The sequence below is a fragment of the Pantherophis guttatus genome, chromosome 4 (assembly GCF_059756535.1).
Source record: "Pantherophis guttatus breed Tessera chromosome 4, ASM5975653v1, whole genome shotgun sequence".
Lineage (NCBI taxonomy): Eukaryota > Metazoa > Chordata > Lepidosauria > Squamata > Colubridae > Pantherophis > Pantherophis guttatus.
The window spans coordinates 12,337,260-12,352,298 of NC_142066.1; the positions used below are offsets into that span (position 1 = coordinate 12,337,260).

A 15,039-nucleotide genomic window follows, 5' to 3' on the forward strand; every position below is an offset into this window, starting at 1 on the left:
GATAGGATAGAAGAGGGTTTTGTGGACCAAGCCTGAGGGAAATAAGCGGATAGGATAGCAGAGGCTTTTGTGGGGAGAGACTGAGAAAAATAAGGGAATAGGACAGCAGAGGTTTCTGCGGACCAAGCCTGAGAGAAATAAGCAGATAGGATAGCAGAGGCTTTTGTGGGCCAAGCCTGAGGGAAATAAAGAGAAAGGATAGCAGAGGCTTCTGTGGACCAAGCCTGAGGGAAATAAAGAGAAAGGATAGCAGAGGCTTCTGTGGACCAAGCCTGAGGGAAATAAGAAGATAGGATAGCAGAGGTTTCTGTGGGCCACATCTGAGGGAAATAAGCGGATAGGATAGCAGTGGCTTTTGTGGGGAGAGCCTGAGGGAAATAAGGGAATAGGACAGCAGAGGTTTCTGTGGACCACACCTGAGGGAAATAAGGGGATAGGATAGCACAGGCTTTTGTGGGCCAAGCATGAGGGAAATAAGGAGAAAGGATATCAGAGGCTTCTGTGGACCAAGCCTGAGGGAAATAAGGGAATAGGGCAGCAGAAGTTTCTGTGGACCACATCTGAGGGAAATAAGGGGATAGGATAGCAGTGGCTTTTGTGGGGAGAGCCTGAGGGAAATAAGGGAATAGGACAGCAGAGGTTTCTGTGGACCACATCTGAGGAAATAAGGGGATAGGATAGAAGAGGTTTCTGTGGACCAAGCTTGAGAGAAATAAGTAGATAGGATACAAGAGGTTTTTGTGGGCAAAGCCTGAGGGAAATAAGGAGAAAGGATAGCAGAAGCTTCTGTTAACCAAGCCTGAGGGAAATAAGCAGATAGGACAGAAGAGGCTTTTGTGGGCCAAGCCTGAGGGAAATAAGCGGATAGGATAGCAGAGGCTTTTGTGGGGAGAGCCTGAGAGAAATAAGGGAATAGGACAGCAGAGATTTCTGTGGGCTACACCTGAGGGAAATAAGGGAATAGGACAGCAGAGGTTTCTGTGGACCACACCTGAGGAAATAAGGGGATAGGATAGCAGAGGCTTTTGTGGGCCAAGCCTGAGGGAAATAAGGAGAAAGGATAGCAGAGGCTTCTGTGGACCAAGCCTGAGGGAAATAAGCGGATAGGATAGCAGAGGCTTTTGTGGGAAGAGCCTGAGGGAAATAAGGGAATAGGACAGCAGAGGTTTCTGTGGACCACACCTGAGGAAATAAGGGGATAGGATAGAAGAGGTTTCTGTGGACCAAGCTTGAGAGAAATAAGGAGAAAGGATATCAGAGGCTTCTGTGGACCAAGCCTGAGTGACATAAGCGGATAGGATAGCAGAGGCTTTTGTGGGGAGAGCCTGAGGGAAATAAGGGAATAGGACAGCAGAGGTTTCTGTGGACCACACCTGAGGGAAATAAGGGGATAGGATAGCAGTGGCTTTTGTGGGGAGAGCCTGAGGGAAATAAGGGGATAGGACAGCAGTGGCTTTTGTGGGGAGAGCCTGAGGGAAATAAGGGAATAGGACAGCAGAGGTTTCTGTGGACCACACCTGAGGGAAATAAGGGTTTAGAATAGCAGAGGCTTTTGTGGGCCAAGCCTGAGGGAAATAAGGAGAAAGGATATCAGAGGCTTCTGTGGACCAAGCCTGAGTGACATAAGCGGATAGGATAGCAGAGGCTTTTGTGGGGAGAGCCTGAGGGAAATAAGGGAATAGGACAGCAGAGGTTTCTGTGGACCACACCTGAGGGAAATAAGGGGATAGGATAGCAGTGGCTTTTGTGGGGAGAGCTTGAGGGAAATAAGGGAATAGGACAGCAGAGTTTTCTGTGGACCACACCTGAGGAAATAAGGGGATAGGATAGAAGAGCTTTCTGTGGACCAAGCTTGAGAGAAATAAGCAGATAGGATAGAAGAGGGTTTTGTGGACCAAGCCTGAGGGAAATAAGCGGATAGGATAGCAGAGGCTTTTGTGGGGAGAGACTGAGAAAAATAAGGGAATAGGACAGCAGAGGTTTCTGCGGACCAAGCCTGAGAGAAATAAGCAGATAGGATAGCAGAGGCTTTTGTGGGCCAAGCCTGAGGGAAATAAAGAGAAAGGATAGCAGAGGCTTCTGTGGACCAAGCCTGAGGGAAATAAAGAGAAAGGATAGCAGAGGCTTCTGTGGACCAAGCCTGAGGGAAATAAGAAGATAGGATAGCAGAGGTTTCTGTGGGCCACATCTGAGGGAAATAAGCGGATAGGATAGCAGTGGCTTTTGTGGGGAGAGCCTGAGGGAAATAAGGGAATAGGACAGCAGAGGTTTCTGTGGACCACACCTGAGGGAAATAAGGGGATAGGATAGCACAGGCTTTTGTGGGCCAAGCATGAGGGAAATAAGGAGAAAGGATATCAGAGGCTTCTGTGGACCAAGCCTGAGGGAAATAAGGGAATAGGACAGCAGAAGTTTCTGTGGACCACATCTGAGGGAAATAAGGGGATAGGATAGCAGTGGCTTTTGTGGGGAGAGCCTGAGGGAAATAAGGGAATAGGACAGCAGAGGTTTCTGTGGACCACATCTGAGGAAATAAGGGGATAGGATAGAAGAGGTTTCTGTGGACCAAGCTTGAGAGAAATAAGTAGATAGGATACAAGAGGTTTTTGTGGGCAAAGCCTGAGGGAAATAAGGAGAAAGGATAGCAGAAGCTTCTGTTAACCAAGCCTGAGGGAAATAAGCAGATAGGACAGAAGAGGCTTTTGTGGGCCAAGCCTGAGGGAAATAAGCGGATAGGATAGCAGAGGCTTTTGTGGGGAGAGCCTGAGAGAAATAAGGGAATAGGACAGCAGAGATTTCTGTGGGCTACACCTGAGGGAAATAAGGGAATAGGACAGCAGAGGTTTCTGTGGACCACACCTGAGGAAATAAGGGGATAGGATAGCAGAGGCTTTTGTGGGCCAAGCCTGAGGGAAATAAGGAGAAAGGATAGCAGAGGCTTCTGTGGACCAAGCCTGAGGGAAATAAGCGGATAGGATAGCAGAGGCTTTTGTGGGAAGAGCCTGAGGGAAATAAGGGAATAGGACAGCAGAGGTTTCTGTGGACCACACCTGAGGAAATAAGGGGATAGGATAGAAGAGGTTTCTGTGGACCAAGCTTGAGAGAAATAAGGAGAAAGGATATCAGAGGCTTCTGTGGACCAAGCCTGAGTGACATAAGCGGATAGGATAGCAGAGGCTTTTGTGGGGAGAGCCTGAGGGAAATAAGGGAATAGGACAGCAGAGGTTTCTGTGGACCACACCTGAGGGAAATAAGGGGATAGGATAGCAGTGGCTTTTGTGGGGAGAGCCTGAGGGAAATAAGGGGATAGGACAGCAGTGGCTTTTGTGGGGAGAGCCTGAGGGAAATAAGGGAATAGGACAGCAGAGGTTTCTGTGGACCACACCTGAGGGAAATAAGGGTTTAGAATAGCAGAGGCTTTTGTGGGCCAAGCCTGAGGGAAATAAGGAGAAAGGATATCAGAGGCTTCTGTGGACCAAGCCTGAGTGACATAAGCGGATAGGATAGCAGAGGCTTTTGTGGGGAGAGCCTGAGGGAAATAAGGGAATAGGACAGCAGAGGTTTCTGTGGACCACACCTGAGGGAAATAAGGGGATAGGATAGCAGTGGCTTTTGTGGGGAGAGCCTGAGGGAAATAAGGGAATAGGACAGCAGAGGTTTCTGTGGACCACACCTGAGGAAATAACGGGATAGGATAGAAGAGGTTTCTGTGGACCAAGCTTGAGAGAAATAAGCAGATAGGATAGCAGAGGCTTTTGTGGGGAGAGCCTGAGGGAAATAAGGGAATAGGACAGCAGAGGTTTCTGTGGACCACACCTGAGGGAAATAAGGGGATAGGATAGCAGTGGCTTTTGTGGGGAGAGCCTGAGGGAAATAAGGGAATAGGACAGTAGAGGTTTCTGTGGACCACACCTGAGGAAATAAGGGGATAGGATAGAAGAGGTTTCTGTGGACCAAGCTTGAGAGAAATAAGCAGATAGGATAGCAGAGGCTTTTGTGGGCCAAGCCTGAGGGAAATAAGGAGAAAGAATAGCAGAAGCTTCTGTTAACCAAGCCTTAGGGAAATAAGCAGATAGGATAGCAGAGGCTTTTGTGGGGAGAGCCTGAGGGAAATAAGGGAATAGGACAGCAGAGGTTTCTGCGGACCAAGCCTGAGAGAAATAAGCAGATAGGATAGAAGAGGCTTTTGTGGGCCAAGCCTGAGGGAAATAAGCGGATAGGATAGCAGAGGCTTTTGTGGGGAGAGCCTGAGGGAAATAAGCAGATAGGATAGCAGAGGCTTCTGTGGACCATGCCTGAGGGAAATAAATGGATAGAATAGAAGAGGCTTTTGTGGGCCAGGTGAGGGAAAGCGTCCCTTAACATGAGTGATATCGAGTTGGCCACACCCACCCAGTCACATTACCACCAAGCTACGACCACCAAGCCATGGCACAGAACCAGTAATAAAATAATTTGAATCCAACACTGATAATATGTATCGAATAGAATATCAGAGTTGGAAGGGACCTTGGAGGTCTTCTAGTCCAACCCCCTGCTTAGGCAGGAAACCCTACACCACTTCAGACAAATGGTTATCCAACATCTTCTTAAAAAGTTCCAGTGTTGGAGCATTCACAAGTTCTGGAGGCAAGTTGCTATACTGATTAATTGTTCTAACTGTCAGGAAATTTCTTTTTTTACAAACATATCAATGTGTGAACGGTGTGGCACTTCAGTGTCATACATTCTAACATGAATTAAACTAGTAGAATTAATCATAGTTATTACATTCAATCAACTTATATATTTCTATTAATAATACACATTTATATTAAGTTGCAGTCTGTCATTATCCAATTATTCCTTGTTTTCTTGTTATTGCTTTTATTTTATTATATAAAAGTGTATACACTAATATTCCCCTTTCTCTTATTTCTATCTCTTATTCTAACTTTTAATCATGTCACCTTTTATTAAAAAACGTTTTCTTTCTATCCTACCTAACTTCTAGTCATGCCACCTACCTAAAAAAAGAAAAGAAAGCAAGAGAAAAAGAAAAACAAATCAGAATAACAACAAAAAGGAAAAATCATCTATCCATCATCTCTTGCCCGCTTCAATACTTTAATTGCTATGCTTTTTTTGACTTGCTTCCCATATTCCTCTTTTGGATCTTTATCTCTGTCTGCATCTACTTCTTGGCTGTTCAATCTAGATATTTCTCCCACCTCTACCCTCTTCCACTGCCTAGCTTCCAAAATTTCTACCCAGGCCCCTATCTCCCTTTCAAGAGTATCTTCCTGTATCTCCAATTCTCTTTTCAACTCTCTTAATATGTTTTCCCCCTCATTTAATTCATCAGTCACTATTATTTTCATTGTTATCTCCTCCTTGTCGTCTTCTTTTATTCTCTGGTTCTTTGGCCTCTGGTTCTTCAATCCTTTCCTCCATTTCTTCTGTTGGCTCCTCCTTTTCCTGGGTGTCTTGATCTTTATCATCATCCCTTGTATAGTATTTTCCATTTTTTCCATAATCTCCTTAAATCCTTTCTCCATGATATCCTTTGTGTTTTGAAAGAGTAACACCATCTCCTTCAAAGTTCCACTCATTTCTTCCTTATAAAGCATCTTATTTTGTTTTAAACAATTCCACTTTTGTCCAGCAGTCCAAGAACTATTTATTCAGTCCTTAAGTTGCCCTTCAAGGAGTGCACTAATCACAGCTCTTTATATCCCATAGGTATACAATCAGTTCCATTTAAATAGTTCCAGAGTTTATCAAAAGCCCCTCTGCATCCCCTTTACAGGTTCAATCTTCTAGCATAACACTCAGGGGTCCCTTCAATTAAACAGCATCCTTATTTTTGAATTTAAGTCTCCAGTAGTCATGGGATAGTTAGGGATAATCCAGTAAACATTTTCACATTTTCATAGTCCTTCATATAGGTATTCCCAGATTTGTAATTTTTCCTTTTGTCAGCAGGTGGCACTCTCAACTTAAATTTCAATATTACCAATAGTCCATCATTTTAGTTATAAATCCATTATAAAAGCAGAATAAGTTTTGTAGGTATATGATTCCAGCATTTTAAAATGCCTTCCCAGTACCACATCTTCCCAGTTTAAGAGTCCAATTTTCTCAAAATTCATTATTTTTCTCTCTTGCACCTTTCACTTCCAGTCTGGTATTTTCTCAGAATGCTTAGATGCTGTTTTAACAAATAATTCTGAGCACATCGTTCTAAATTATTCCTTGGGGTTAAGTTTAAGGCAAAAAGGAATCCTCTCCCTCAGTTCCAGTCACTGTTCACCTACTTCGCTCCAGCACCAGTCTTAGTTGTTCCTCGGTTGTCCCACCTTTTGGCAGCCATCTTTAGGCTGTCTCTTCTCCTTGCCGTGGCTGAGAGGGAAAAAGAATCCCGGGTCAGACAGGAGAGCTGCGACTCTTCACAATGTCAGCTCCAGTGTGCTGTCGGCATGGAGCTGCCATTCTTGGGGGAAGGAACGCACAAACCTCATTTCAACCCAGCATCTGCTTCGTCGAGCCTCCCAGGAAGTGATAGGATTGACGGGACGGAATAGTTGGGGGATGACATCATCATGGCCAGTTGGAAATAACAAGTGGATTAACTGTTTAGATGCTGGTTGTAAATACTCAAGTGAATTAACTGTTTAGATGCTGGTTGTAAATACTCAAGTGAGCATATATTTGGATATATATTGGGCCCTTCCCAGTAGGGCGGGTGATCAACCCCATAACTGTACAACTCCAATTGCCCAGGCTGTTGGGAAAAATGCACCCGGTGTTCCAGTGAAGTCTGCTGCACCCAGCCCACTTATCTACACTCAGGGAGACCCCGTTGCAACCACCTCCACCACTGATGGTGGATGGGGAACAGCAGTATGAAGTAAAGAAGGTGCTAGATAACCGATGGCATAGGGGTAAGCTCCAATACCTTCTCTTATGGAAAGGATATCCTCTGTCAGAGGCCTCCTCGGTACCCAAACACGATATACAAGCTCCCTAATTGAGTGATAGGTTCACAGTAAATTCCCAGGTGGACCCGGGAATCCACAACATATTACTTAATGTGTATTTCCATTTCAGAAGCCGTCTCCATGGTAGAGGGGCTGCATGTCAGCTCCAGTGTGCTGTTGGCATGGATCTGCCATTCTTGGGGAGAGGAACGCACAAACCTCGTTTCAGCCCAGCATCTGCTTCGTCAAGCCTCCCAGGAACTGATAGGATTGACGGGAGGGAATAGCTGGGGGATGACATCATCATGGCCAGTTGGAAATAACAAGTGGATTAACTGTTTAGATGCTGGTTGTAAATACTCAAGTGAATTAACTGTTTAGATGCTGGTTGTAAATACAAAAATAAATTAACTGTTTAGATGCTGGTTGTAAATACTCAAGAATTAAACATAAGACAACTTCCGGGTCACATGGGAGGGAACAGCACATGTGATTGGTTGGGTGGTGATAACAAATGGATAAATGTTGGTGGGAAGCACAGGGCAGTAGCCCTAACAAGATTTTCATCTGTGATTGTCAGCGAGTGCCAAGAAGTGATTAAACTAAGGTAGCAGCCATCCAGGTTTGTCTCCTTTTATTTCCTTCTGTTTGGAACCTGACATGCAACCTCATAGGACAGCCCTCTTTGCTTCACTGCCCCTACAAGGCAGCTTTGGCTCTTCTTAGAGCCCACAAACAGGGGGAATTCAGCACAGGGAACGCAGAGACCCATTCCCTGTGTCTGATATCGCCGTGACGTCAACCGGAAGTCCACCCATTGCTTCTTGTCCTACCCTCAGGTGCTTTGAAGAATAGCTTGACTCCCTCTTCTTTGTGGCAGCCCCTGAGATATTGGAACACTGCTATCATGTCTCCCCTAGTCTTTCTTTTCATTAAACTAGACTTACCCAGTTCCTGCAATTGTTCTTCTTATGTTTTAGCCTCCAGTCCCCTAATCATCTTTGTATTAATGGTTTTTAATGCACCCTATTAATGTCTTGTTTGTTTTGTGGGTTTTTTTGTTTGTTTGCTTCTGTTACATTTTTTGGAGTTTTGTATTTTAACTTTTTTTTTTTAATAAAATAAAAATAGAAAAAACTGTGTGTATTTTATAACAGAGGAAATTTTTTAAAAAGAAATTGGTTTATTCCACAGTGTATGAGAATTAAACCTAGGTTTCTAACCTCTTGCTCTCAATTAAGGTTACTGAAAGTCAAGCAAGAAGTTTAATAACTTTGTTTCTTTCTCTTATTCCCCAGAAAATTAATCAACAGGTTAAGAATTTATAATAGGAAACTTTTGGTCCACAGAGGCCCTTCAGTTTACTTTGTTTTACTATAGTTAATTAAGAAAGGAAGAATTAGATAGAAGGGCTTGCAATGGCTTAATAAGCTGCATTTCATATATCGTTACAAGTCAAAATCTTATTGCAATCCTTTTATATAGTCTTTACTATGAAATCAATGGGAAACGTCTGTATAGTAAATATCAGTATGTGGAATCACTCCAGACAAAAATCAATAAAAATAGTTAACCACAACTTAATGCATCATTAATGTCAATGTGCTTATTTTAAATAGAACTGGATCTCCATACACCACAAATTAAGTTAACTTATATTCTCATTACGGCCTCTTTTCCTGCAGTTTCTTCCTCCACTTATTTTAATGGAGCATGCAAAGAATTTAAATAAAAAAAAAATTACTTTAGATTAACAGAAGCCATAAATACAAGCCAGATCGTATTACTCTGATAAGAGTAACTGGGAAACAGTTATCACACTTTCAAATTATTAAGAGATTATCTATATGCATAGATGTCTTTTTATTGTTTGTAATGGAATCAATCACCCCAAAGAAAATAAGGGAAAATATTAACAGATTAACAGAGTTGGAAGGGACCTTATAGATCATCTAGTCCAGGGGTCAGCAACCTGTGGCTCCGGAGCCGCATGCAGCTCTTTGGGCCCTCTGCTATGGCTCCCTGTCAGGTGATCCCACCATTGGCTGGCCCCGCCCCTCGCCCTCCCCTCCAGTGACTCCTCGCCTGGCCTGAGAAGGTAAGGGTGATGGTGGGGGATGGAGAAGTGGCCAGGGCAAAGACAGAGAGATACAGAGAGAGGGGGAGAGAAAGAGAGAGACATAGAGAGATACAGAGAGGTGGGAGAGAGGGAGGGAGGAGAGAGAGAGAGAGAGATGTCAAAAGGATTTTGTGGTTCCTGGTGTTTTTTAACAACTGGTTCTCTGCCCTAATGACTGGCTGGGTAGAGACTGGCTCTCTCCCCCCACTCTCTGTATCTCTCTGTGTCTTTCTCTCTCTCTCTTTCTCTCTCTCTGTATCTGTATCTGTATCTGTATCTGTATCTGTATCTGTATCTGTATCAGCTAATCACCTGAGCACGCAGTAGCAATAAGAGGAGGAGGAGTTGCCATCACTACCACTGGTAGTGGTGATCCTGGTCCAGGAGGGTATCCCGCTTCTGTGTGTGTGTGTGTGTGTGTGTGTGTGTATGTGTGTGTGTGTGAGAGAGAGAGAGAGGGAGGGAGAGAGAGAGAGAGAGAGAGGGAGGGAAGGAGGGAGGGAGGGAGGGAGGGAGAGAGAACTTCAGTAGGCAACTTCTGTTCCATTGGTTGATTGTTCTCACTGTCAGAAAGTTCCTCCTCATTTCTAAGCTTGAATCTCTCCTTGGTCAGTTTCCATCCATTATTCCTTGTCTGATCTTCAGGTGCTTTGGAAAATAGCTCGACCCCCTCCTTTTTGTGGCAGCTGCTCAAATATTGGAACACTGCTATCATGTCTCCCCTGGTCCTTCTCTTCACTAGACTAGCCATGCCCAGTTCTTGTAACTGTTTTTCATATGTTTTAGTCTCCAGTCCCCTAATCATCCTGGTTGCTCTCCTCTGCACTTTTTCTAGGGTCTCAACATCTTTTTTATAGTGTGGTGACCAAAACTGGATGCAGTATCCTAGGTGTGGTCTTACTAAGGCTTTATAGAGTGGTATTAGTACCTCCTTTGATCTTGATTGTATCTGTCTGTTAATGCAATTTAGGATTGCATTGTCTTTTTTGGCTGCCTATCTCTCTCTCATCTCTCATCTATCTATCTATCTATCTATCTATCTATCTATCTATCTATCTATCTATCTCCTATCTATCTATCTATCTATCTATCTATCTATCTATCTATCTATTTCCTATCTCTGCGTGCCTGCCTGTCATCTATCATGTATCTATTTTCTGTCATTTATCTATCATCTATCCATCCATCTATCTATCTATCATCCTCTATTATCTATCATTTATCTATTTTCTGTTTTCTGTCAGTTCTATCTATCAGTTATCTATTTTCTATCATCCATCTTTCTTTCTATCTATCTATCTATCTATCTATCTATCTATCTATCTATCTATCATCTAATCTATCATCTATCTATTATCTATCCTACGTAGAATAAGAGGTTTATATAAACCCACACCTATCTGTTTATAGGACTGAATTCTGGGCTCCATTTTTACCCACTGCATCATAAACTGACTTAAGACAACTACATAAAAGCATTATTTTATTGTCTGTGTCTGTGTGTGTATGTGTATGTACATACAGTTACAGAAACAAGGCACAAGAATTGTTTATCTGTTTGCATTAATGTACATCATTTGTGGAATTAAATATTTATTTGTTGCCTATGTTGCCATGGGGCTACTCTGAGTGGCTTATATCAGTAAATGTAACTATAAGTATAACAATAGCAACGTGATAAAACAATAAAAATAAAAATATAAGAACAGTAATATGAATGAAAAAGATGGGCAGAGGGGGAGCAGGAAGCATAGGGGGAGATTGGGTCAAATAATTAGTCCAATAGCCACATCAAGTAACTTTGGCCAGTTTCATACATTTGTATTTAATGGACAGCTAGATGCAATGGACAGGTCTCCTCCCCCCCTCCTAAGTAATTAAACCAAGGTTTTACTACACAGATATGTTTGTGTTTCTTCTGTATGAAGTTATACATAGAATATGTGATTTCTTAAACAGAGAACTTCCAAAGATGAATTCTTGGGAGAGAACCCATCTCCTCATATCCCAGAATAACAGAGTTGGAAGGGACCTTGATGGTCTTCTAGGCAAACCCTCTGCTCAGGCAGGAAACCTTATACCATTTCAGACAAATGGTTGTCCAATCTCTTCTTAAAAACTTCCAGTGTTGGAGCATCCACAATTTCTGGAGGCAAGTTATTCCACCGATTGTTCTGTCAGGAAATTTCTCCTTAGTTCTAAGTTGCTTCTCTCCTTGATTAGTTTCCATCCATTGCTTCTTGTCCTGCCCTCAGGTGCTTTTGAGAATAAGTCAACCCATCTCTTCTTTGTAGGAGCCCCTGAGATATTGGAAAAGGGCTATCATGTCACTCCTGGTCCTTCTTTTCATTAAACTAGACATGCCCAATTGCAACAACCATTCTTGATCTCTGATTCCCAAATCATCTTTGTTGCTCTTCTCTGTAATCTTTCTAGAGACTCAACTCATTTTCTTTTTTACAGCTCAGTAATGTTAGCTTTCTTCAGAATGGCTATTGAGGGGTTCTGATTTGTCCAACCATGTTCTCTTCAATCACTTTTCATTCCACCTCTTTCCAACACAAATATGTCCATGGCCATCCTAGTCTTGATTCCACACAATCACCAATTCCTTTTTACACACTCACCCTTAGGAGGCAGGGCTCAGCCCAACAGTGGTTTGGAATGGTGGCCAATCTCAACCTTCCATAGTAAAACCAAAGATCTCTGGGAAGGTGTTATCTGTGTGAATGTAATAGTGGGGCGATTAAATGTCACGGAGCATTGATTCTGTGACAGCTGCATGGGACCCCTGTGGGATGGCCACTTAGATAGAACCAACATGAGTGGAAACATTCTTGGAAAATAAATTTGGACATATCAATGTGAAGTTTATGGGATGGACCACAGAAAGGAGGAAGCTTGTTAAATAAAGAGCCAACCTGGAAGTAAGGAGATGTTTTCTCATATTAAAACTATTAGGCAGTGGAATAACTTGCCTCTTATGGTTGTGGGTGCTCCATCACTGGAGGTTTTCAAAAGTAGACTGGACAACCTTTTGACTGGAAGGGGATAAGATCTCTTGCCTTGAGCAGAGGGTTAGACTAAAAGACCTCCAAAGTCCTTTCTATCTCTACAATTCTATGGTCTAAAACAGTGGTTCTCAACCGTCCTAATGCCGCGACCCTTTAATACAGTTCCTCATGTTGTGGTGACCCCAACCATAAAATTATTTCTAAGACCATTGAAAATATGTGTTTTCTGATGGTCTTAGGCGACCCCTGTGAAAGGGTCATTCCACCCCCAAAGGGGTCGCGACCCACAGGTTGAGAACCACTGGTCTAAAACATTCAGGTGTTCCAGGTAAATTCTCTTTCCTCAACTCCCAACTTTGAAAAATCCCTCTCTAGTCTTAAGATTTAGGGGAAAAGAAAGAAATTAAAAAAACCCAATGACACTTATGTGTAATAGTGTATGAAGACCCCATTTTTCAGAGTGCTGGACAACTTCAATGGATTAGCAGTTTCAACCATAGAGCTTTGGCAATAGGAAATGCTACTCCAAAGTCCCAAATCTATATACATATACATATACATATACATATACATATACATATACATATACATATACATATACATATACATATACATATACACGAAGCCAAACAACAACAACGCAGCTCACCAGCTCAAACCCCCCTGCAACTCAGACTAAGCTGAGCACAACCAAGCCCCCACCCAAACAGAACACACCCCCAGCCAATCAGAGCACAGCCAAGCCCCTAACCAATCAGAACACACCTCCACCCAATCAGAACACAGCCAAGTTCCCACCCAATCAGCTCACACCCCCACTAGCAGTTAAAAGGAAGAGACAGCTGCGATCTCACATTGCTCCTGGAAACACGAAGCCGAGAACACCAGCCTGAAGATGACGAATGAGACTTCATCGAAACGTCGCCAAGACACTTCCAATTTTACGTGGGAGAAGACCCGAATAACCAAAGACCTACATAAAAACACCCGCGAAAACCTGAGAAAACATATACATATACATATATATACATACATACATACATATAGATATAGATATATAGATATAGATATATAGATATATAGATATAAGCCAAGTACCATTCACTCATCATGAAATCTCCAGAACTGTAAAGCCTACAAACTTGAAACTTGGCACTCTTGGCTTCTAGGTGCTCGCTAAGAAAGGATTTTTTTCAAAATGACCATCAGATCATTAGTATTTATTATACAGTATTATATTAACATGCTCTGATGCTAAGGAGTTAGACATTCTACTCCCCCTCCCCACCTGAAAAGAACTCTGTTCCAACTGCCAGTTGCCTTACATTAACATGCTCCGATGCTAAGGAGTTACACATTCTATATAAATTTTCAAGCTTTAAGTGTCAATCGTAACTACTCATTAATTTTCAAGCTTTAACTGTCAATTTATCAAGCCCGATCACCTAGTTTCGTAGCGAAGCACAGGTATCCAGCTACTAGTAAATCGATATTTTTCAGCACTTTGAACAAAAGATCAGATATACCAAGTTCAGAAGGAATGGTGTGTTCAGATTTTCCTTGAACCTTTACTAAAAATGACAACCTGTCTCAGGTCTTTCAAAGCCTCCTGAACTTGTTGGTTTCTCAAGCTGTAGATGAAAGAATTGAGCAAAGGGGAAACAATTGTGTTGAGAATGGCCACTATTTTGCCAAACTCCACTTTGCTTGCTTGGGATGGGCTGATATAAAGGAAGATGCAGCTCCCGTAGGTGATGGACACAACAATGAAGTGAGAAGCGCAAGTGGAAAACGCCTTCTTTCTCCCTGTAGCAGATGGGATAGACAAGATGGTTTTAATTATCTTGATATAGGAAGCCATTGAAATGCTCAAAGTCCCGAGCAAGGAAAGTGCAGCAGTGATAAACCAAAAAAGTTCAAGAACTCTCGTGTCCCCACATAAGAGTTGGAACAATGGTGTCTTGTCACAGAAGAAATGGTCCAGGATGTTTGAGTCGCACATTGGAAGCTGGAGGAAGATCAGATAGGGACCAATGAGGAGGAGGAAGCTTCCCATCCAGCAACTGAAAACCAGCAAGGTGCATAAACTCTTGTGCATGATGGATGGGTAGTGTAAGGGGTTACAGATGGCCAGGTATCGATCATAGGACATGACAGCTAAGAGCAAGAACTCTGTGGTACCCAGATAAAGATACACGAAAAACTGTATCATGCAACCAACGTAGGGAATGTTTTTATGGCCAGTCAGCAAATGTGACAAGGTTTGAGGGGTGACAGCCGTGGTAAATCCAATTTCCAAAATAGAAAAATTCCAGAGGAAGAAATACATTGGAGTCTGTAGCCGGTAGTCTATATTAGCCAGGGTGATAATCACAGCATTTGCAGTAATTGTGGAAAAGTAAGAAAAGAGAAGGATGACGAAGAACAGGAGTTGTAGTATCCGAATGTCGGTGAAACCAAGAAGCATGAACTCGCTGGTTCTCGTTTCATTACTTTTCATTATTACTAAAGAACTGGATCAGAAATTGATAGAAGATTTTTTCATGTAATATTGATATTCCTCTGAGTTACGTTGCCTTTAAATTTCTGTTGTGATCAGAATTTCATTATGCCTCAATTCCTTCAAGTTCTTTTTGTCTCCTACTGATGCTCAGATCTCTATCTCGTTAGAATGATTGTCTCCTGTAGAAATATAAAGCATGGGATGAATCCATACACCGTAGGTTGCTTAATTTTAGGAAAATGTGAAATGATTTTCTGTTATTTTCAACTACCAGGAATCTGCCTTTTCTTTTTTCTAACTATCACATTCTTTTACATTTTCATTTTTCTAAACATGGAAGTACAAAATTGAAAAATGAAAATACTGAAGATTAGAAAGCATTATACCAAAATTCCACGATGGTTATCGACAATGGAAGCACTAATATATCCCAACGCCATGGAT

At 42.4% G+C, this 15,039-nt stretch overlaps 1 protein-coding gene across 1 annotated transcript; it reads right to left on the reverse strand.

Annotated features, from left to right (window-relative positions):
- Window positions 1-13,641: 13,641 nt before the first annotated feature.
- Window positions 13,642-14,592, reverse strand: LOC148113736 (olfactory receptor 6C1-like). Its single transcript, XM_087891553.1, has one exon. It carries the CDS (start codon window positions 14,590-14,592, stop codon window positions 13,642-13,644), a length of 951 nt encoding a protein of 316 aa, XP_087747679.1.
- Between the last annotated feature and the right edge of the window lie 447 nt (window positions 14,593-15,039).

What these genes read in the sequence shown, in the direction of transcription:
- LOC148113736 (XM_087891553.1), bottom strand. Translation starts at nt 14,592, where the DNA reads ATGAAAAGTAATGAAACGAGAACCAGCGAGTTCATGCTTCTTGGTTTC.